At 48.0% G+C, this 22592-nt stretch overlaps 1 protein-coding gene across 1 annotated transcript in view; it reads right to left on the bottom strand.

The window, feature by feature from the left end:
• The window catches only part of pcdh12 (protocadherin 12), a 36277-nt gene extending 15322 nt beyond the window's left edge, over positions 1-20955 (bottom strand). The window contains exons 1-2 of the mRNA XM_072264118.1: positions 20720-20955; positions 5842-7232 (exon numbers count right to left, since the gene is read on the bottom strand). Coding sequence (XP_072120219.1) covers positions 5842-7232; positions 20720-20891 — 1563 coding nt within the window. The 5' untranslated portion in view covers positions 20892-20955. The remainder of the gene's footprint in view (positions 1-5841; positions 7233-20719) is intronic.
• Positions 20956-22592: the final 1637 nt, after the last annotated feature.

The raw sequence follows: 22592 nt of genomic DNA, 5'->3' as shown, positions 1-22592 counted from the left end.
GCCCCAATCTGCTGATCAAATTCGCAGATGACACAACTTTGATCAGCCTTATTTCTAGCAGTAATGAGTCAGCCTACAGAATAGAGGTTGACACCTTGGCAGTGGTGCCAAGATAACCACCTCTCCATCAATGTCCAAAAAACGAAAGAGCTGATTGTGGGGTACAGGAGGAACAGAGACAGACTCGCCCTGATCAACAGCAATGGGCCTGCAGTTGAGAGGGTAAATAGCTTCAAGTTCCTCGGTATACACATCACCAAAGATCTCACCTAGACTGTACACACCGGCTGTGTGGCAAAAAAGCACACAGCATCTCTTCCATCTCAGGCGACTGAAAAAGTTCAGCATGAGCCCCCAGATCCTCAAGACCTTCTACAGGGCGCCATTGAGAGCATCCTGACTGGCTCTATCACCACCTGGTATGGGAACTGCACCAACCTTGATCGCTGGGCATTGCAGAGAGTGGTACGGACAGCCCAGCGCATCTGTGGATGTGAACTTCCCTCCATTGAGGACATTTACAGCAGCAGATGCAGAAAGAAGGGCTGGAAGATTATCGGGGACACCAATCACCCAACCATAAACTGTTGTAGCTGCTTCTGTCTGGCAAATGATACCATGGCTTTAAAGCCAGGACCAACAGGCTACAGGACAACTTCTTTCTACAAGCAATTATAGATTTTTAAACTCGTATTTCTGTACATTGCAACACAGTCATAACACAAAGATTCTTACTCCCTTATTTTGTGGGATGGATGCAAGATTTAAATAAATTCAATTCAAATATCCCTTCATGCCCCAACCAGTCAAAAATCTGTCAACCTCTGCCTTAAATATACATAACGACTTAGCCTCCACAGCTCCCTGTGGCAACAAGTTCCACAGATCCACCACTCCACTCTCTAGCTAAAGAAATTCCTCCTCATCTCCAAATTGTAGTCTCCTCAAAGAATTCCAACAGGTTCATCAGGCAAGATTTTCCCATAAGGAAACCATGCTGACTTTGTCCTATCTTGTCCTGAATCACAAAGTACTTCATAACCTTATCCATAACAATTGACTAAAACATCTTCCCAGCCACTGAGGTCAGGCTAACTAGCCTTTCTGCTGCCTTTCTCCTTTCTTAAAGAGTGGAGTGACATTTGCAATTTTCCAGTCCTCTGGCACTATGCCGGAGTCCAATGATTCTTGAAAGATCATTACTGCCTCCACAATCTCGACCGCTACCTCTTTCAGTCATGGTTGTAGTACTTTCCCATTTGAGGATTTCTTTGCTTTTGGGATACATCTATCCTACATCTTCCTCATTTTTCCCAGAAAATCATCTATTGCTGCTCTACTGTCATCCCTGCCAGCACTTCCTTCCAATTTACCATGGTCAACATTACTTTCCTTTACTCCATTGAAATACTGCCTCGTCAGACTTTATTATGTACCTCTCAAATTTTAAGTTGAACTCAATCACATTGTGATCACTGCCGTCTAAGAGTTCGTTAACCTTAAGCTCCCTAATCACTTCCAGTTCATTATATAACACCCAAACGAGTATAGCTGATCTCCTAATAGGCTCAATGATAAACTGTTCTAAAAAGCCATCTCATAGGCATTCAACAAATTCATTCTCTTGAGATCCATTACCAACCTGATTTTCCTAATCGACCTGCATGTTAAAATCTCTCATGACTACCATAACAATCCCCTTTTGACACACCTTTTCTATTTCCCATTGTAATCTGCAGTACACATCCCACCTACTGTTGGGAGGCGTGTATATGACTGTTACAAGGTCCTTTTACCCTTGCAGTTTCTTCACTCAACCCACAAGGATTCAACATCTTCCGATCCTATGTCACAACTTTCTAATGATCTGATGCCATTCTTTACCAGCAGAGCCACACCACCCTCTCTGCCTACCTTCCTATCCCTCTGTTACAACGTGTAAACTTGGATATTCAGCTCCCAACTACAACCATCCTTCAGCCACAATTCAGTGATGGCCACAATGTCATATCCAACAATCTATAATAGTGCAACAAGATCATCCACCTTATTCCTTATACTCTGTGCATTGAGATATAACATTTTGAGTGCTGTATTTGCTACCCTTTTTGATTCTGCATTCCTAATGACTGATACTCACCCTGCTGGCTGCAATTTTGTCCTATCATCTGCCTGCCCTTCCTGATAGTCTGACTGCATGCTATCCTTGCTTATTTATCATCTGTCCTAGCCTGAGTCCCTTCACCCCGGCTCCCATCCACCTGCCACATTAGTTTAAACCCCCCAACAGCTCCAAAAAACCTCCCAGCAAGAATATTGGTCCCCCTCAGGTTCAGGTGCAACCTGCCATTTTTGTACAGGCCAAGCCTCACTCAGAAGAGATCCCAATGATTCAAGAACCTGAAGCCCTGCCCCCTGCAACAGCTTCTCAGACATGCATTTATCTGTTAAATTATTCTGTTTCTACCCTCACTGGCGCATGGCACAGGAAACAATACAGAAAGTACTACCCGGGAGGTCCTGCTTCTCAGCTTTCTACCTAGCTGTCTAAATTCTCTTTTCAGGACCTCATTGCTTTTCCTTCCTATGTCATTGGTACCAATATCTACCAAGACATCCGGCTGCTCTCCCTCCCTCTCCAAAATGTTGTGGATGTGATCCGAGATGTCCCCGACTCTGGCACCTGGGAGGCAACATACCATCCAGGTGTCCCATTAATGTCCACAGAATTTCCTGTCTGTTCCTCTCACTATCGAGTCCCCCATCACTACCCCTCCCCTCTTCTCCCTCTTTCCCTTCTCCGCCACAGACCCATACTCAGTGCCAGTAACCTGGTCTCTGTGGCATTCTCCTGAAGTGTCATCCCTGCAATAGTATCCCGAAAGGTATTATTGAGGGGGATGGCCATGGGGGTGCTCACCTTCCCATTCCTTCTCTAGACAGTCATCCAGCTACCCACCTCCTGCAGCTTAGGGGTGACTACTTCCCTGCAACTCCAATCGATGATCCCCTCACTCTCCTGTATACTTCCCATTCTTTGCCTCCTGCCATTCAGCCACTGCTTTATCCATGCTAGAAACTTCCCCGTAAAACCACGGGCTCGTAGCTTGCTAAGCAGCCTCATGTCTGGCATCTTGTCAAAGGCCTTTTGAAAATCCAAGTACATAACACCCTGATTTATCCACCCTGACTGGCCTCAGGTTAGCAAACATCTCCTCCTCTGTAATCTGTACAGGGTCCATGAGGTCGATGCCATTTCTATAGACTCAGCATCCATCTCCTGAGATGCATTTAAGATCTCCCTCATCTGGCTCCATGTTTTGGCACCACACATGGATCACCATTTTGATCTTCCAGAGGACCAATTTTGCCCCTCGCAATCCGTAAAATCCTTTAGGATTCTCCTTCACCTTGTCTGCTAGGGCAACCTCATGCCTTCTTTTAACCCTCCTGATTTCTCCCTCAAGCATTCTCTTGCATTTCTTATAACTTCATAAGCACCTCATTTGATCCTACCTGCCTGTACCTGCTATGTACCTCCTTTGTCCTCTTAACCAGGGCCTCAATATCTCTTGAAAGCCAAGGTTGCCTACTCTTGTTATCTTTACCTTTTATTCTGACAGGCACATATGAGCTTTGCACTCTCAAAATTTCATTTTTGAAGGCCTCCCACTTTCCAAGTACACCTTTGCCAAAAAAACAGCCTGTCCACACTTGCCAGATTATTTCTGATACCATCAAAATTGGCTTTTCTCAAATTTAGAGTTTCTACCCAGGACCAGAGCTGTCTTTTTCCATATTAGTTTGAAATTAATGGCATTGGGGTCACTGGATGCAAAGTGCTCCCCTGCGTAAACTTCTGTCGCTTGCTCTGTCTCATTCCCTAATAGGAGATCCAGTGTCGCACATTCTCTCATTGGGACTTCTGCATTCTGATGACTGAAACTTTCCTGAACACATTTAACAAACTCTATCCCAACTAGTTCTTTTACAGTGTGGGATTCCCAGTCAATATATGGAAAGTTAAAATCACCTACTATAACAACCTGAACACGAGGAAATCTGCAGATGCTGGAAATTCAAGCAACACACACAAAAAATGCTGGTGAATGCAGCAGGTCAGGCAGCATCTATAGGAAGTACAGTCAGGATGAAGGGTCTTGGCCCGAAACATCGACAGTACTTCTTCCTATAGATGCTGCCTGGCCTGCTGCGTTCACCAGCAATTTTGTATATGTGTTACTATAACAACCTTATGTTTCTTATAGCAGTCTGCGATCTCTTTACAAATTTGTTCCTCTTAATCGCTAGCACTGTTGGGTAGTGTGCAATATAACTCCATTAACGTGTTCATAACTTTCTTATTTCCCATATCGCCTCACTAGTGAAGTTCTCCAGTCTGTCCTGATGGAGCACTGCCATGACATTTTCCCTGACTAGTAACACCACCCCCTCCTCCTTTAATCCCTCTTGTTTCGTCAAGTCTAAAGTTTGAGCGAGCTCTTTTTGGAGCGATGGAGAAGGAGAGGTGGCATAATAGACATGTAGAGATGTTAAGAGGCATAGATCAAGCAGATAGTCAAAGACTCACCCCACCCCCGCCTCCCCCGGACAATAGGCTAATACCAGGGGGGATAATTTTAAGGTGATTAGAGGAAAGTATGGTGGGGGGGGATGTCAGAGGTAGTGTTTTTTTTTTTTTTTACACAGAGTGGTGGGTGTGTGGAATGTGCTGCCAGGGGTGGTGGTAGAGGCAGAAACATTAGAGACTCTTAGATAGGCACATGGATGATAGAAAAATAGGGGGATATGTAGGAGAGAAGGGTTAGGTTGATTAGATTAGATTAGATTAGATTCAACTTTATTGTCATTGTGCCAAGTACAGATACAAAGCCAATGAAATGCAGTTAGCATCTAACCAGAAATGCAAAGAATAGTGTTATTTACAAAATAACTGTGAATAAAAAGTAAGTGGTACAGCACACAAATATAAAAGTACTGAGACAGTACAATATGGGTGCAATACTGCTTAGCGCTGTGATGTGAGGTTCAGCAGGGTCACAGTCTCAGGGAAGAAGCTCTTCCTGTGCCTGCTGGTGCGGGAGCGGAGGCTCCTGTGGCGCCTACTGGATGAGAGGAGAGTAAAAAGTCCATGGTTGGGGTGAGATGCATCCTTGATAATGCTTTTCACCCTGCCCAGGCAGCATTTGTGGTAGATGTTCTCAATGGTGGGCAATTGGGTGCCAATAAGCATTATCAGGTATGCATCTCACCCTAACCATGGACTTTTTACTCTCCTCCCATCCGGTAGGCGCTACAGGAGCCTCCACTCCCGCACCAGCAGGCACAGGAAGAGCTTCTTCCCTGAGGCTGTGACCCTGCTGAACCTCACATCACAGCGCTAAGCAGTATTGCACCCATATTGTACTGTCTCAGTACTTTTATATTTGTGCGCTGTAGCATTTTTTATTCGCAGTTATTTTGTAAATAACACTATTCTTTGCATTTCTGGTCAGATGCTAACTGCATTTCATTGGCTTTGTATCTGTACTCGGCACAATGACAATAAAATTGAATCTAATCTAATCTAATAATCCGCTGGGATTATTTTGGAGTGGGTTCAAACATCGGCACAACGTTGTGTGCGGAAGGGCAGTGTTCTAAATCCCGGCAACTGGGACGAGTTTATCAGAGAATGTTGGTGGTACAGACCGATTGAACCTGTTCCCGCACTGCCCTGAACCATATTGGAAAGAGCCCAACAGTTCGTAAACCTCCCTCCTCACGCCCGTTCCTGGAGATCATACCGGCGGCGGAAGGACCGTCCAGTAACCCGCTCACCTGGACGTGCGGAGAGCCGGCGGCCAGTTCCAGATAGCCATCGGGGCAACCGGCCCGGGACAATCGGACGAGCTCCCGCAGCAGCTGCCGGTGCCGGGGATCCGGTTCCCCGTTGGGGACGGGACACGGGACGTCCGGCTGGCGTTCCGTCGGCTCGATGCGGGAACGCTGCAGCAGAGTGATGTCGGTCTTCTGGATCCGGCGCTCGGGGCGGCGGGGCTGCTGCCGATAGTCGGTCTCGGCCCGCCGGCAATTGTAGGCGCCGCCGTCCCTCCGTCGCCGCCGCCTACCGCAAACCGCCCACCACACCAGCAGCACTGGCAATATTGTCCCGCAAACGGCGCCCAGGGCGATGCCGGTCAACACTGGCCGGCCGAGACTCGCGCTGGTCGCCGCCGCCACGAATGAGATAGTCAGGACAGTGCTGGCCGAACGACTGGGGGTGCCCCGGTCATGGACTCGCACGGTCGCCCGCCACTCCCGTTCCAGCAGGTGGCTGACCCCGCACACGTTGACTCGCAGCTCCCCGCCGCTGTCCAGCTGGAAGACGCCGCTCCCGTCGCCTTCTTCCGCCACCAACTCGTACACCAGCTCCCCGTTGCGACCGGAGTCGGCGTCCACCGCTTTCACCACCGTGACCGGCAGCAGCAGGCCCCGTCCACCCGGCGGCTCCCCGTTAGCGCACCCGCCGCCTACTCCCGCCACCGTCAGCCGACGCTCCACCGGCGCCGTGAACATCGGGCTGTTGTCGTTGAGGTCGCCCACATCCAGGCGGACGGGTACGGTAGCGCGCGCGGGCGGGTGCCCGCCGTCGCGCGCCTCCACCACCAGGTCCAGGTGCTGAGCGCGCTCGTAGTCGAGCGGCGCCACCGAGTGGATGGCGCCGGTGGTCGGGTGCACGGCGAGTGGCCACGGCACCGCCGGGCTCACGATGGAGTAAGTGACTCGCCCGTTGGCGCCCGAGTCCCGGTCCGACGCCGCCACCGTCAGGATGGTGCGGTTGGAGGGCTCGTTCTCTATCACCAGCGCCCGGTAAGCGCTCTGATGGAAAACCGGCGGGTTGTCGTTCTCGTCTGTCAGCCGAATGGTGAGGCTGGCAGGGCGCCCGCTCCAGCTGCCGTTCTCGGTAACCAGCGTCAGGTTGTACTCGGCCCGCTGTTCCCGGTCCAGAACGTTACGGGTCACCAACGTGAATCTGCTTCCCGATGCCCGCCGCAGCCCGAAGCTGCCGCCGCCCGGTCCTGCCTCCAGCCGGCACTCCACGCCCGGCCCCGGTGCTTCCACCACGGCCACGGCCGCTCCCTCGGCCAACCCCTCCGGTATGTGTAGCAGCAGTTCCCGAGTGGCCGGTGGCGACGGAGAGGTCTCCGCATCGTCCGGGAGCCCCGGAGCTGGAAGGGAAAAGAAACGTGTTGGTCTTAACACCTGCATTTGTATAGCGCCTACAACATAGAAATGTCCTACTGGGGAGATGTTGTCCACATAGACTTTATATCAGCGTCTCCCGAGAAACATACACAAAGAACAGTACAGCACCCACAATGTTATGTCGACCCATATGGACCTAAATCTCCTCTGTGCTCTCTCTGAAGTTTCCGTAGTCTTCCTGTAATGAGGCGAACGACTGAACGCAATACTCCAAGTGTGGTCTAACCAGGGTTCTACAGAGCTAGCAGAAGGTGGTCAGTCTGTGGAAGTTATGTAGGCCATGTCATTGGGTTTATTTAAAGCCAAGGTTGATAGGTTCATAATCAGTCAGGGCATCAAAGGTTACCTGGAGATGGCAGGAGAATGAGGTTGAGTTAATAAATCATCCACGATGGAATGGTGGAGCAGACTTGATGGGCCAAATAGCCTAATTCTGCTATGTCTTATGGTCTTATATCAAACTACTCCACTATTCTAACCCTTCACCTTAGGGACAGTCAACATGATCTGAGGGGCATGAGCTTGATGTGGTGGAGCAATGGATGTGGTGTATGTGGATTTTAGTAAGGAATTTGACAAGGTGCCTCATGGTAGGCTCATTCAGAAAGTCAGGACCCTGGGAAACTTGGCTGTGTGGATTCAGAATCAGCTTGCCCATAGAAGGGTGAGGGTGGTTGTAACTGTAGTGTATCCTGCCTGGAGATCAGTGACCGGTCATTTTCCACAGGGAGTTGTTCCGGGAGCTGCGCTTTGTCTTTATAAATAACTAGGATGAGGAAGTGGAAGGGTGGGTTAGTAAATTTGCAGGTGACATGATGGTTGGTGGAGTTGTGGATCGTGTAGAAGGTTGTTGTAGTTTACAACAGAACATTGATAGGATGCAGAGCTGGGCTGAGATGTGGCAGATGGTGTTCAATCTGGTAAAGTGAAATGATTCACTTTGGAAGGTCAATTTTGAAGGCAGAATACAGGGTTAGTGGCAGGATTATTTGCACTGCGGAGAAACGGGCATCTTGGGGTCCACATCCATATATCCCTCAAAGTTGCTGTACAAGTTGACAGGGTGGTTAAGAAGGTGTACGGTGTGTTGGCCTTCATTAGACAAGGGATTGAGTTCGAGAGGTAATGTTGCAGCTCTAAAAAACCCTGGTTTGCCTTCACCTGGAATATTATGTTCAGTTCAGGTCGTCTCATTATAGGAAGGATGTGGAAACGTCAGAGAGGGTGCAGAGAAGATTTACTAGGATGCTGCCTGGAATAGAGAGCATGTCTATTGAGTGAGCTCGGGCTTTTCTCTTTGGAGAGAAGGGGAATGAGAGGTGACTTGATAGAGGTGGACAAGATGACAAGAGGCGTGGATAGCCAGATTCTTTAAACCGGGTGGAAATTATGAATATGAGGGGGCATAACTTTAAGGTGATTAGAGGAAAGTATAGGGGTGATGTCAGAGGTAGGTTTTTATTTACACAGAGAGAGATGGGTGCGTGTAATCCGTTGCCAGGTTTGGTGGCAGAACGCATATATTAAGGACATTTCAGAGCCTCTTAGATAAGCACATGGATGATTTTTTAAAAAGTTTAAGGACTTCATGGGAGGAAAAGGTTAGATTGATCTTGGCTCAGCATTGTGGGCCGAAGGGCCTGTACTGTGCTGTGTTCTATATTCTACGTCTCACAGCTCTGAAGACCCAGGTTCAATCTTGTCTGTGTGGAGTTTTCAGTTCTACTTTTGACACAGTGTGTTTCCCTCACAACACGCTGGGGGAACTCAGCAGGCCGGGCAGCATCCATGGAAACGATCAGTCAACGTTTCGGGCCAGAACCTTTTGTCAGGACTGTAGAGGGAAGGGGCAGAGGCCCTATAAAGAAGGTGGGGGGAGGGTGGGAAGGAGAAGGCTGGTAGGTTCCAGGTGAAAAACCAGTAAGGGGAAAGATAACGGGGTGGGGGAGGGGAGGCAGGGAGGTGAAAGGCAGGAAAGGTGAAGAAGGAATAGGGGAAACACAATGGGTAGTAGAAGGAGGCAGAACCATGAGGGAGGTGATAGGCAGCTGGGGGAGGGAGCAGAGTGAAATAGGGATAGAGGAAGGGAGGGGGAGGGAATTACCGGAAGTTGGAGAATTCAGTGTTCATACCAAGGGGCTGGAGACTACCTAGACAATATATGAGGTGTTGCTTCTCCAACCTGAGTTTAGCCTCATCATGGCAGTAGAGGAGGCCGTGTATGAACTTATCTGAATGGGAATGGGAAGCAGAGTTGAAGTGGGTGGCTACTGGGAGATCCGGTCTGTTTTGGCGGATGGAGCGGAGGTGCTCGATGAAGCGGTCCCCCAATCTGCGTCGGGTTTCACCGATGTAGAGGAGGCCGCACCGGATGCAATAGATGACCACAGCAGACTCACGTGAAGTGTTGTCTCACTTGGAAGGACTGTTTGGGGCCCTGAATGGTGGCAAGAGAGGAGGTGTAGGGACAGGTGTAGCACTTGCGCTTACAGGGATAAGTGCCAGGTGGGAGATTCATGGGGATGGACGTGCGGATAAGGGAGTCGCAGAGGGAACAATCCTTGCAGAAAGTGGAGAGGGGTGGAGAGGGAAAGATGTGCTTAGTGGTGGGGTCCTGTTGAAGGTGGCAGAAGTTGCGGAGGATAATGTGCTGGATCTGGAGGCTAGTGGGGTGGTAGGTGAGGACAAGGGGAACTCTGTCCCTGTTGTGACGGGAGGCTGGGGTGAGGGTCAAAGTGTGGGAAATGGAGGAGATGCGGGTGAGGACATCATTGATGACAGCAGAAGGGAAACCATGATCCTTAAAGAAAGAGGACATTTGAGATGTCCTGGAACGGAAAACCTCATCCTGGGAGCAGATGCGGCAGAGATGGAGGAACTGGGATTAGGAAATGGAATTTTTGCATGTAGCGGGGTGGATAGAGGTATAGTCGAGGTAGTTATGAGAGTCAGTGGGCTTGTAGAAGATGTCAGTGGATAGTCTGTCTCCAGAGATGGAGACCGAGAGATCGAGAAAGGGGAGAGAAGTTTCCGAGATAGACCAAGTGAATTTGAGGGCTGGGTGGAAGTTTGAAGTAAAGCCGATGAAATTGACGAGCTCAGCATGGGTGCAGGAAGCAGCACCAATGTAGTCGTCAATGTACCGAAGGAAAAGTTGGGGAGCAGTACCAGAATAGGTTTGGAGCACAGACTGTTCCACATAACCAACGAAGAGGCAGGCGTAGCTGGGTCCCATGCGAATGCCCATAGCTACACCCTTGGTCTGAAGAAAGTGGGAAGAGCCAAAAGAGAAATTATTGAGTGTGAGAACCAGTTCCGCCAACTGGAGGAGGGTAGTGGTGGTGGGGAACTGGTGAGGTCTATTATCCAGGAAGTAGCGGAGGGCTTTGAGGCCTTCTTGATGGGGAATGGAGGTGTATAAGGATTGGACATCCATAGTGAAAATGAAGCGGTTGGGACCGGGGAACTGGAAGTTATTGAAGAGGTGGAGGGCATGGGATGTATCCCGGATGTAGGTGGGGAGGGACTGAACTATGGGTGACAAAATGGAGTCTAGGTAGGCAGATACAAGTTCGGTGGGACAGGAGCAGGCAGAAACTATGGGTCTACCGGGACAGTCAGGCTTGTCTATCTTTGAGAGGAGGTAAAACCCAGCGGTACGGGGTGTGGGAATTATGAGTTTAGCAGCTGAGGATGGAAGGTCTCCGGAGTTGATAAGGGTGGTGATGGTGCGGGAGACAATGGTTTGATGTTTTTTGGTGGATTCCTGTTCCAGGGGTAAGTAAGAGGAGGTGTCAGAGAGCTGCCGTTTGGCCTCAGTGAGGTAGAGGTCCGTCCGCCAGACTACTACAACACCACCTTCGTCAGCAGGTTTGATGGTGAGGATGGGATTAGTGCGGAGAGAGTGGAGGGCAGTGCGTTCAGAGGGAGTGAGGTTGGAACAGGAGAGAGGAGTGGTGAAGTTGAGATGATTGATGTCTCGGCGACAATTGGAGATGAAGAGATCGAGTGCAGGTAGAAGGCCCGGGTGGGGTGTCCAGGAGGAGGAGGAGGGTCCAAGACAGGAGAAGGGGTCATCAGTAGGGAGAGGGGAATCCTTGCCAAAGAAGTAGGCTCGGAGACGTAGGCGAGAGAAGAAGAGTTCAGCGTCATGGCGGGCACGGAACTCACTGAGGTGTGGACGGAGGGGGACAAAAGTGAGGCCCTTGCTAAGGACAGAACCTTCTGCCTCAGAGAGGGGAAGGTCAGCAGGGATGGTGAAGACACAGCAAGGGTTGGGGCTGAGGTCGGAGGAGGGTGAAGAGTGGGAGATCTCAGGAGGGAGAGGGGGGTTGGGATATTCAGGGAGAGCAGGGTGAGGGGAGGATGGGGGATCAGAAGAATGGAGGGGTGATGAGGGGTAGGGGAAGGTTGGGAGCCGCGGGGAGGAAAGAGGGTAGTGGGGGACTCAGACGAGCGGTAGGACCCAGCAACAGTAAGAGCGGTCCTGGTCCGGAGAGGGTCGGAACCTCCGTCCGAGCTGGATCCGGAGCTGAGGGTGGCAGAGTGTTTCCTCTGGGTGCTCTGGTTCCAAGGACATATGGGTTAAGGTTAGTTAGTTGTGAGCATTCTACATTGGCACCAGAAATGCAGCAACACCCAGGCACGTCCTCAGACTGTGTTGGTTGTTGACACAAATTGCACATTTCACTGTATGTTTCGATGTACATGTAACAATTAAAGCTAATCTCTAGTTTTGCATTCAGTTTATCAATATCCTTGTGCCTTAAACACCGAGTCTAATACACTCTATTCCTTGTTGAGAATCCCTACCACCCATCCCACAATCTCTCTGACCCACTACCGTCAGGAAAGAGGTACAGGAGCATCAGGACTAGGATTGTCAGACTGGGTAACAGCTTCTTCACCCAGGCTGTGAGACTAATGAATACCCTGTCACCACTGAGGTCTCGTCACTAGGACAGCGAGCTGTTTACTGTTTACCTGGGCTGTGCAGTTCACATGCATTTTGAATTATATTTAATCAACTTATTTGTGGTAATACTGTTTGTGTCCCATGTGTGGGTACACCGTGGTGATGTTGTTTCATTTGGTTGTATAAACGAACAATCAGATAAAACTAAACTTCAACTTGAAATTGAATTTAAGTGCACTCCAAAATGTTTCTTAAGTGCTGTGAGAGTCTCTGGTTCCACCACCCCCTCAGTTAGTGCAGCAAATCTAGTCTAAGAATGGAACGTAGAACATTACAGCACAGTACAGGCCCTTCAGCCCACAATGTTGTGCCGACCTTTTAACCTACTCTTAAGATCAATCTAACCCTTCCCCCCAACATAGCCCTCTATTTTTCTATCATCCATATCGTAAACACAAAATACTCTGCAGATGCTGGGTTCAAAGCAACACACCCAACACGCTGGAGGAACTCAGCAGGTCGGACGGGCCAAAGGGTCCTGACAAAGGGTCTTGGCCCGAAACGTTGACTGTTCATTTCCACGGATGCTGCCCGACCTGCTGAGTCCCTCCAGCGTGTTGTGTGTGTTTCTATCATCCATGTGCCTATCTGAGAGTCTCTTAAATGTCCCTAATGTATCTGCCTCTACCATTATCTATGGCAGCGCGTTCCACACACCTGTCACTCGCTCAACCTATCCTTATAAGACATGCTCTCCAAATCAGGCAATAGCCAGGTAAATCTCCTCTGCACCCTCTCTAACCTTCCACGTCCTTCCTAAAATAAGACCATAAGATATAGGAGTAGAATTAGGTCGGCCGTTGAGCCCATCGAGTCTGCTCCACCATTTCTCCTCTCAGCCCCAATCTCCTCCCGTTTCTCTTATACCCTGACTAATCGAGAATCTATCACCCTCTGCCTTAAATATACATAAAGGCTTGGCCTCCTCAGCTGCCTGTGCAAATAATTCCATAGATTCACACTTTCTGGCTGAAGAAATTCCTCTTCATCTCTGTTCTAAAAGGACATACCTTTATTCTGAGTTCTCTGGTCTTAGACACTCCCACCATAGGAAACATCCTCCACATCCACTACCAAATGCTCTTCATATGACAAGCCATTAATCCTGGAATCATCTTCGTGAGCCTCCTTTAAATCCTCTCTAGTTTCAGCATATCCTTTCTTAGATAAGGGCCCAAAACTGTTACAATATTCCAAGTGAGGCCTCGCCACTGCTTTATGAAGTCTCAACATTACATCCTTGCTTTTATATTCTCACCCTCTTGAAATGAATGCTAACCTTGCATTTTCCTTCCTCACCACAGATTCAACCTGCAAATTAACTTTTGGAGAATCATGCGCAAAGACTCCCAAGGCCCTTTGCACCTCAGATTTTTATATTTTCTCTCCATTTAGAAAATAGTCAACCTTTTCCCTTCTTCTAGCAAAGTGTATGGCCATACACTTCCCAACACTGTATTCCATCTGCCACTTCTTTGCCTATTCTCCTAATCTGTCTAAGTCCTTCTGTAGACTCTCTACTTCCTCAAAACTACCTGCCCCTTTTTCTAGCTTCATATCGTATGCAAACTTTGCAACAAAACCATAAATCTGTCATCCAAATCATTGACATATAATGTAAAAAGAATGAGTGACCAGAACTGAACACAATATTCCAAGTGTGGTCTAACCAGAGTTTTATAAAGCTGCAACGTTACCTCGTGGCTTTTGAACTGAATTCCCTGACTAATGAGGCAACATACCATATGCCTTCTTTGTCACCCTATCAACACATCAGACAGGTGCTTAAAAATCAAATGTAAGATGGGCTGGAGAGCCTGTCACTTATCGGAGATAGATTGATCTGAGAGAAGACTGAGAGAATTCTGGAAGTTAGCACGCTGCCAACTGAAGGCCGTGCTGACGGAGGTGATTGGATTCAGGGATGTGCAGGAGGCCAGGAACGTGATTAAAGTTTGCATTTTGGCAGTCACAGTCTGCAATAAAAGGCAGGAAATGATGGAGAAGGTTAAGATCAGAAATGTCACCAAGCTCCAGGATATGAAGTGAAGGAGCTAAATATAGAGGCTGGCTGGCTTACGGAGTCTCCTTCAGCTTCCAGATAAGGAAGAGAGTAATGCAGGTTGATTGTGAATCCTAACAGAAGTCTAATCAATTCCAGATTGTTTAATGTCATTTCCAGAACACAAGTGTACAGGAAAACAAAATAATTGTTACTCTGGATCCGATGTAGCACAAGAAAAACACAATAAGATAAAGAATTAAATAATAAAAACACAATAAATATAAATACGTGAGATAGCTTCTATACATAGACTATTTGTATGCCCATAAAGTAACACTAGGCACAGAAGTGTCTGTAGATAAGGTGACTCTGACAGGAAATGATAAAGTAGTGGTGGTTGGGGTGTGGAGAGGTGGGTTAATGGATGAACAGCCTTACTGATTGGGGAAAGTAACTCTTTTTGAGTCTGGTGGTCCTGGCATAGATGGTACGTAGCCTCCTCCCTGATGGGAGTGGGACAAGCAATCTATGAGCAGGGTGGGAGAGATCCTTCATGATGTTACCAGGCCTTTTCTGGCATCTTTCTGTATACGTGTCCTTGATGGTGAGTTGGCTGGTGCCAGTGATGCATTGGGCAGTTCTGACTGCCCTTGTCTGCCATTGTGTAGTTTCACACAAGAGATTCTTCAGATGCTAGAGATCTTGAGCAACACACACAAAATGCTGGAGGAACTCAGCAGGGCAGGTAGCATCTGTGGAGGGGATTAATCAGCTGATGTTGCAGACCAAGACCCTTCATCAGAATTGGAAAGGAAAAGGGCAACATAGCAGCTTAGCAGTAGTGTAACGCCATCAGAGCACAGCTGTCAGATCACAGTTTCATTCCTGACCCATCCTGTAAGGATATATGTTCTGTGCTGCACTTTTCTGTGTTTATCCATTCCTGTGGGCAGGTTTGTCAATGGAAAGTCTGGCCAGGCGAGGGGAAAAGACAGAGGGCAAAGTGACAGAAAAGGCAACTGCAATGGGGCTCCTGTTGTATTACCCCCTCGCTCTCACTGAAAACACAAAGCTGTCACACTGGTTGGCCTCTCCACAAATATCAGAAATGTTGGTGGACTCCATCAGAATCAGGTTTAATATCACTGGTATATGTCATGAAATATGTTTTCAACGAGGGCTGCCGTTTTGGGTCATCCATGAATGGCGCCCCGGAAGAGAAAATAAAACGAAGAGCTTATTGTGGACTAAAGAAAGGGTAAGACAAGGGAACATGAACCAATCCTCACAGACAGATCAGAAGTGGAGATAGCGAGCAATTTCAAGTTCTTAAGTGTCAGTATCTCTGAGGACCTAACCTGGACATAACATATTGATGCAGCTATAAAGAAGACAAGACAGCAGCTATACTTCAGTAGGAGGATATTTGGTTTGTCAACTAAAACACTTGAAAACTTCTAAAAATGTACCACAGAGAGCATTCTGACAGGCTGCATCACTGTCTGGTCTGGGGGTGGGGGTGCTACTGCACAGGACCAAAGTTACAGAAACTTGTAAAATTAGTCAGCTCCATCATGGGTATCCAAGACATCTTCAAGGAGTGGTGTCTTAGGAAGGAAGCATCCATTATTAAGGACCCCCATCACCCAAGTCATGTCTTGTTCTCATTGCTACCATCAGGGAGGAGGTACAGAAGCTTGAAGGCACACACTCAGTGATTCAGGAACAGCTTCTTCCCCTCTGCCATCCGATTCCTAAATGGACATTGAACCCATGAACATGACCTCACTACTTTGTTTTGTTTTTGCACTACTTATATTAACTATTTAATAGACAAATTATTGCAATTCAGTTTTTTTCTATATTTATTTACCATGTACTGCTGTTGTAAAATTTACAAATTTCACAACGTGTCAGTGATATTAAACCCAATTCTGATTCTGAAATATGTTGTCTGCAGCAGCAGTACTTCCCAAAACATAATAATAAAAAAAACCATAAGTTACAATAAAAAAGTTATATCCTGTGATCGTGTGGGTTTTCTCCAGGTAATCCGGTTTCCTCCCACAGTCCAGAGACGTATGGGTGAGGGTTAGTGTGTTGTGAACGTGCTCGTTGGCACGGGAAACATGGCTGTCCCACCACATCCTCGGAGCATGTTGGTCATTGAGGCAAATAACTCATTTCACTGTATGTTTCGATGTACAGTGATAAATAAAGCTAATCTTAGTATCTGCAGTCGTTGGTATGCTGGTGATCAGATTAATATGGAGGATGTCCAATAACCAGCATGGATGAGTTGGGCCGAATAGCCACGTTTAAGTACACTTCTATCGTTTATGACTTGGAAAGCAACTCACTGTGGGAAAGAAACCCCTCACCAATACCAAATGGCTTAAATCCCCGACCGATTTACTTTGAACTGTCATGGATGTGATGCTTGCTCACTGACTGTCAATCACTCTCCCTAATCCCTGAGGACTTCAATTTCAAGTTTATTGACTGTCCAACCAAACAAAAAACATTCTTCTGCAGTGCACCCACAAAACATATACCACACACAGCACATAAAACAAAATATTACCATCAATAAATTAATAAAATACAATTAAAAATGCATGTAGTGCACAGCACAGGTAAACAGTAAACAGCTCGCTGTCCTGGTGATGAGACCTCAGTGGTGGCAGTGTATTCATCAGTCTCACAGCCTGAGGGAAGAAGCTGTTACCCAGTCTGATAGTCCTAGTCCTGATGCTCCTGTACCTCCTTCCTGACAATCAAAGAGATTGCGGGATGGGTGCTGGGGATCCTCAAGAATCCCTCCCTCCATTAGCATAGCCATTAAATCTAATACTGATAAATCTAATTTTCTATGTAAATTGTATATTGGTTTATTATTTATCCCATGTACTGAAGTTCAGTGAAAATTTATCTTGCATTCTGTTCACACAGATCAGATCATTACACGGTGCATTGAGGTAGAACAAGGTAAAACGATAACAGAATGCAGAATAAAGTGTCACAGTTACAGAGAGAGTGCAGTGCAGGTAGACAATAATGTACAAGGTCACAACGAGGTAGATTGTGAGGTCAAGAGTCCATCTTATGATATAAGGGAATAGTCTTGCCACAGTGGGGTAGAAGCTTTCTCTGAGCCTGCTGGTAGGTGCTTTCAGGCTTGTATATTTTCTGCCCGATGGGAGAGGGAAGAAGGGAGATGTCCGGGGTAGATATGGCTGACTGCATTACAGGGTGGAAATGGCTAATATGATGGGGCATAATTTTAAGGTGATTGGAGGAAAGTATAAGGGGGATGTCAGAGGTAAATCCTTTGCACAGAGAGTGGTGGGTGTGTGGAACACGCCACCGGGGTGGTGGTAGAGACAGATACATTAGGGACATCTAAGAAACTCTTAAAAGGCACATGGATAACAGAAAAATGGAGGCCTGTGTGGGAGAGAAGGATTGAATTGACCTTAGAGTAGGTTAAAAGTTCAGCACAACATTGAGGGCTGAAGGGTTAATTTCGTGTTGTAAGGTTCTATGTTCATCCATTTCTGTGGGCAGGTTTGCCAATGGAAAGTTGGGAGGGGAGGAGACATGACAGAGGGCAAAGTGACAGGATTGGCAACTGCACTGGGGGACAATTCAGTTCCTGCTGTATTACTTCCTCTCCCTGCACTGAAAACACAAAGCTGTCACACTGCTTGGGCTCTCCACGAATATCAGGTATATCGGTGGATTCCATCAGAATCAGATTTAATATCACTAGCATATGTCATGAGATATGTTGTTTTATGGCAGCAGTAAATTGCAATACATAATAATTTGTAAAAAAAAACTACAACTTACAATAAGAAATATACAAATGAACAAAATTAAATAAGTCGTACAAAAAGACAAATTAGTGAGGTGAAGTTCGTAGATTTATTGTCCGTTCAGAAATCTGAAGGTGGGAGCTGTTCCTAAAACGTTGAGTGTGTGTCTTCGGGCTCCTTGATGGTAGCGATGAGAAGAGGGCATGTTCTGGGTGATGAGGGTCCTTAATGATTGATGCCCCCTTTTAAGGCAACCATGGAACAATTATGACTGCTGTTGGCTCTAATACCTTCGTCAGAAAGACCTCACTACTGATACAACCCATTCAGGGCTCCATAAAGTGAGAGGTCAACAGGCAGAGGAGGGAGGCAGTGGCTGGGGTAGTGACAGATATGACCAGTTACCCTCTGATATGACCACCCCCAGTGCATTAATGACATATACGGCGGCACAGGAGAACTGGTGTGTCACCAAAGACACTTGACAGATATATCATGGGTTGCATCACCACCAGCCAGCTGCATCATGGGCACTGGCCTCCCAGCATTGAGGGCACCTTAAAAAGGCAACTCCTCACAAAGACGGTGTGGCGTCGTCATTAAGGACACCCATCACCTAGGACATGACCTCTTCTCATTACCACCATCAAGGAGGAGCCCACAGTTCCAAGAAAATTTATTATCAAAGTACACATGTCACCATATACAACCCTGAGATCCCTTTTCTTGCGAGCATTCACAGTAAATCCAAGACCACATCCAACAGAGCGGATAGCCAATATGCAAAACACAAAATGTGCAAATACGAAAGAAAATAATAATAACAAATAAATAAAAAACACAAATGTAGAACATGAGATGAAGAGATTGAAAGTGAGTCCATAGGTGTGAGAATAGTTCTGTGATGGAGCAAGATAAGCTAACCCCTCGGGTTCAAGAGTCTGATGGTTGAGGGGTAATAACTGTTCCTGAACCTGATGCTCCTGTACCTTGCTTATAATGGCAATAGCGAGAAGAGACCAGGACTTGGGTGGTGGAATCCCTGATAATGGATGCTGCTCTCCTGCGACAGTGCTCCTTGTAGTGGTCAGTAGTGGGGAGGACCTTACCTGTGATGGACTGGGCTGTGATGCAGACAGTCAATATACTTTCCACCAGACATCTACAGACATTTGTCAAAGTTTTACATATGCTGACTCTTCACAAACTCCTCTGGAAATAGAGGTGTTGCCATGCTTTCTTCATAACTGCACTTGCGTGCTGGGCCCAGGACAGATCCTCTGAAACATTAGCACCGAGGAATTTAAAGCTGCCGACCCTCTCTACCACTGATCCTCCGGTAAGGACTGGCTCATGGACCTCTGGCTTCCTCCTCCTGAAGTCAATGGTCAGCCCCTTGGTCTTGCTGACATTGAGCGAGAGGTGGTTGTTGTGGTACCGCACGGCCAGATTTTCAATCTCCCTCCCACATGCTGATTCGTCACCACCTCTGATTGGGCCAAAGACACTGGTGTCATCAACAAACTTGAAAATGGCATTGAAGCTTTGCTTAGTCTCACAGTCGTAAGTGTAGGGAGAGTAGAGCAGGGCTAAGCACATCACCCTGTGTTGCACCTGTGCTGATGAAGATTGTGGAGATATTGTTGCCAATCCGAACTGACTGGGGTCTACATGTGAGGAAATCGAGGATCCAATTGCACAAGGAGGTATTGAAGCTTATTGATTACTTTTGAAAACGCAAACAACAGGAATTCTGCAGATGCTGGAAATTCAAGCAACACACGTCACAGTTGCTGGTGAACACAGCAGGCCAGGCAGCATCTCTAGGGAGAGGTACAGTCGACGTTTCAGGCCGAGTCCTGACGAAGGGTCTCAGCCTGAAACGTCGACTGTACCTCTTCCTAGAGATGCTGCCTGGCCTGCTGTGTTCACCAGCAACTTTGATGTGTGTTGATTACTTTTGAGGCGACCATAGTATTAACTGCAGATCTGTAGTCGATAAAGAGTGTTCCGTCAAGGAGCAGGTACAGGAGCCTGAAGACATACATCATCTCACTATTTTTTCTTCTCTTTTTGCACTAATTATTTATGTTTTAATATACTTTTATTTTAATTTATAGTTTTTATTATCATGTATTGCATTGTACTGATACCACAAAACAACAAATTTCACGACATGCGCCCGAGATATTAAACCTGATTCCGGCGTCGCCACCTGTCGTGACGGCGCCCCAACGCGTTACTGACGCGGCCACCGCACAGCTCCCAGGTCCCGCAACTTCACTCAGGGGTTAACAGGATCACTGGGAGAACGGATGGGAAGATTCCGGGAAATTGGACCCTCCTAACAGATCGGTTAGGTGAGAGGTGAAAGGGCACAGAGAAAAGGGGAGATGAGAGATAGAGAAGGTTTGGTCCTTGTTCGAAGACAATTCTGTGCCTCAGTCACAGTCCCCTCTGGTCCTCGGGGTGACTCCACTATTCGCACCAGCCACGACTGGCCCTCGGGACCTCTCCCCAACCCCTCTGGACCTCATGACCCCCCTCCCCTATCAATTACCCACCCCCTCAGGAAACCAGGAGCCCCCAACACCAACTCTCGCACATTGGTACTTCCTTTCTCCCGTCCCACCGGCCCCCGGGCACTCCCACCTGTAGGGTACAAGCGGCAGCGACCGGCTCCTTCTTCCCCGGCCTCTTGTTCCCACTGTACGGACAGCGGGGCGAATTCTTCCGGGCGAGAAGCGACTCCCTCCGCCGACACATCCCGAGGACGGGCAGTGGTTACAAGACAGCACAGCAGAAGGAGAGACGCCTGTCCCATAGCGGCGGAAAGCGCATCTGTTCCCGGATCCCAACAGCACTGGCCGGGACAGGACACCCGGAGAAGGGCGGGGAGAGCAGGAAGCTCCACTCCGCCCAGACCTCAGCGTCCCGCCTTCACACAGGATTAGTTCCAAAACATTTTTTTTCTCTGTTTCGACACTTTTTGTTCTTTCTCTCCATTTCCCAAAGAGGAGATAAATTCACGGGGAACTTGTGTCAAATTGGCGGCACGATAACGTAGAGGTTAGCATAACGCTTGACAGAGCCCGAGGCTGCCTGATCTGCTGGGTTACACCAGCATTTTCTGTGACCCCACCCACCCCCCGGATTTCCAGCATCTACAGAATCTCGGGGTTCAATACCTGCGACGTGGATTTGTACGTACTCCCTGTGACGGCGTGGGTTCCTCCGGGTGTTCTGGTTTCTTCCCACAGTCCAAAACTGAGGCTTAGTGAATTGTGGACATGCTATGTTGGTGTCGGAAGTGTGGCGAAACTTGCGGGCTGCCCCAGCACAATCCTCGCTGATTTGATTTGGCAAACAATGCGTTTTTCTGTGTGTTTCGATGTACATGTGACAAATAAAGCCAGCCTATTAAATAAAATGGTGTTTAACGCACAGGTGGATATATCGGGAATGGAGAAATATGGATCATGTGCAGGCACCAGAGACTCTGCAAACGCTGGAAATCTGGAGCAACACACACAAAATGCAGGAGGAACTCAGCAGGTCAGGCAACATCTATGAGGAGGAATTCGACGTTTCGAGCTGAGACCCTTCAGCAGGACTGAAAAGGAAGGGAGAAGATGCCAGAATGAAAGGGTGGGGGAGGGGAAGGAGGATAGCCAGGTGGCTGGGAAAGGGAAAGGGCTGCAGAGGAAGGAATCTGATAGGACAGGACAGTGGACCACAGGAGAAAGGGAAGGAGGAGGGAACCCAGGGGAGGTGATAGGCACGTGAGAACATAGAAACATAGAAAACCTACAGCACAATGCAGGCCCTTCAGCCCACAAAGCTGTGCTGAACATGTCCCTACCTTAGAACTACCTAGGGTTACCCATGGCTCTCTATTTTTCTGAGCTCCATGTACCTGTCCAGGAGTCTTTTAAAAGACCCTATCATATCCACCTCCACCACCGTCGCCGGCAGCCCATTCCACGCACTCACCACTCTCTGCATGAAAACCTCACCCTGACATCTCCTCTGTACCTACTTCCAAGCACCTTAACACTATGCCCCTTCATGCCAGCCATTTCAGCCCTGGGGAAAAGCCTCTGACTATCCACATGATCAATGTCTCTCATCATCTTATACTCCCCTATCAGATCACCTCACATCCTCTGTCGCTCCAGGGCGAAAAGGGCTGAGGTCACTCAACCTATTCTCACAAGGCATGCTCCCCAGTCCAGGCAACATCCTTGTAAATCTCCTCTGCACAACCTCTTTAGTTTCCACATCCTTCCTGTAGTGAGGTGACCAGAACTGAACACAGTACTCCAAGTGGGGTCTGACCAGGGTCCAGAGAAGAGGGAACAGGCCAGAGTGGGGAACAGAAGAAGAGGGAAGGGGAGGGGGAGGGAATTTTTTTAATTGGAAGGAGAAATCGATATTCATGCCATCAGGTTGATGGCTTCCCAGACAGAATAGAAGGTGTTGCTCCTCCACCCTGAGGGTGGCCTCATCACGGCACAAAAGGAGC

The sequence above is a fragment of the Mobula birostris genome, chromosome 7 (genome assembly GCF_030028105.1).
Source record: "Mobula birostris isolate sMobBir1 chromosome 7, sMobBir1.hap1, whole genome shotgun sequence".
NCBI classification, from domain to species: Eukaryota; Metazoa; Chordata; class Chondrichthyes; order Myliobatiformes; family Myliobatidae; genus Mobula; species Mobula birostris.
Note: the sequence above shows the minus strand (reverse complement) of the source record. Positions and strands in the feature narration are given on the sequence as shown.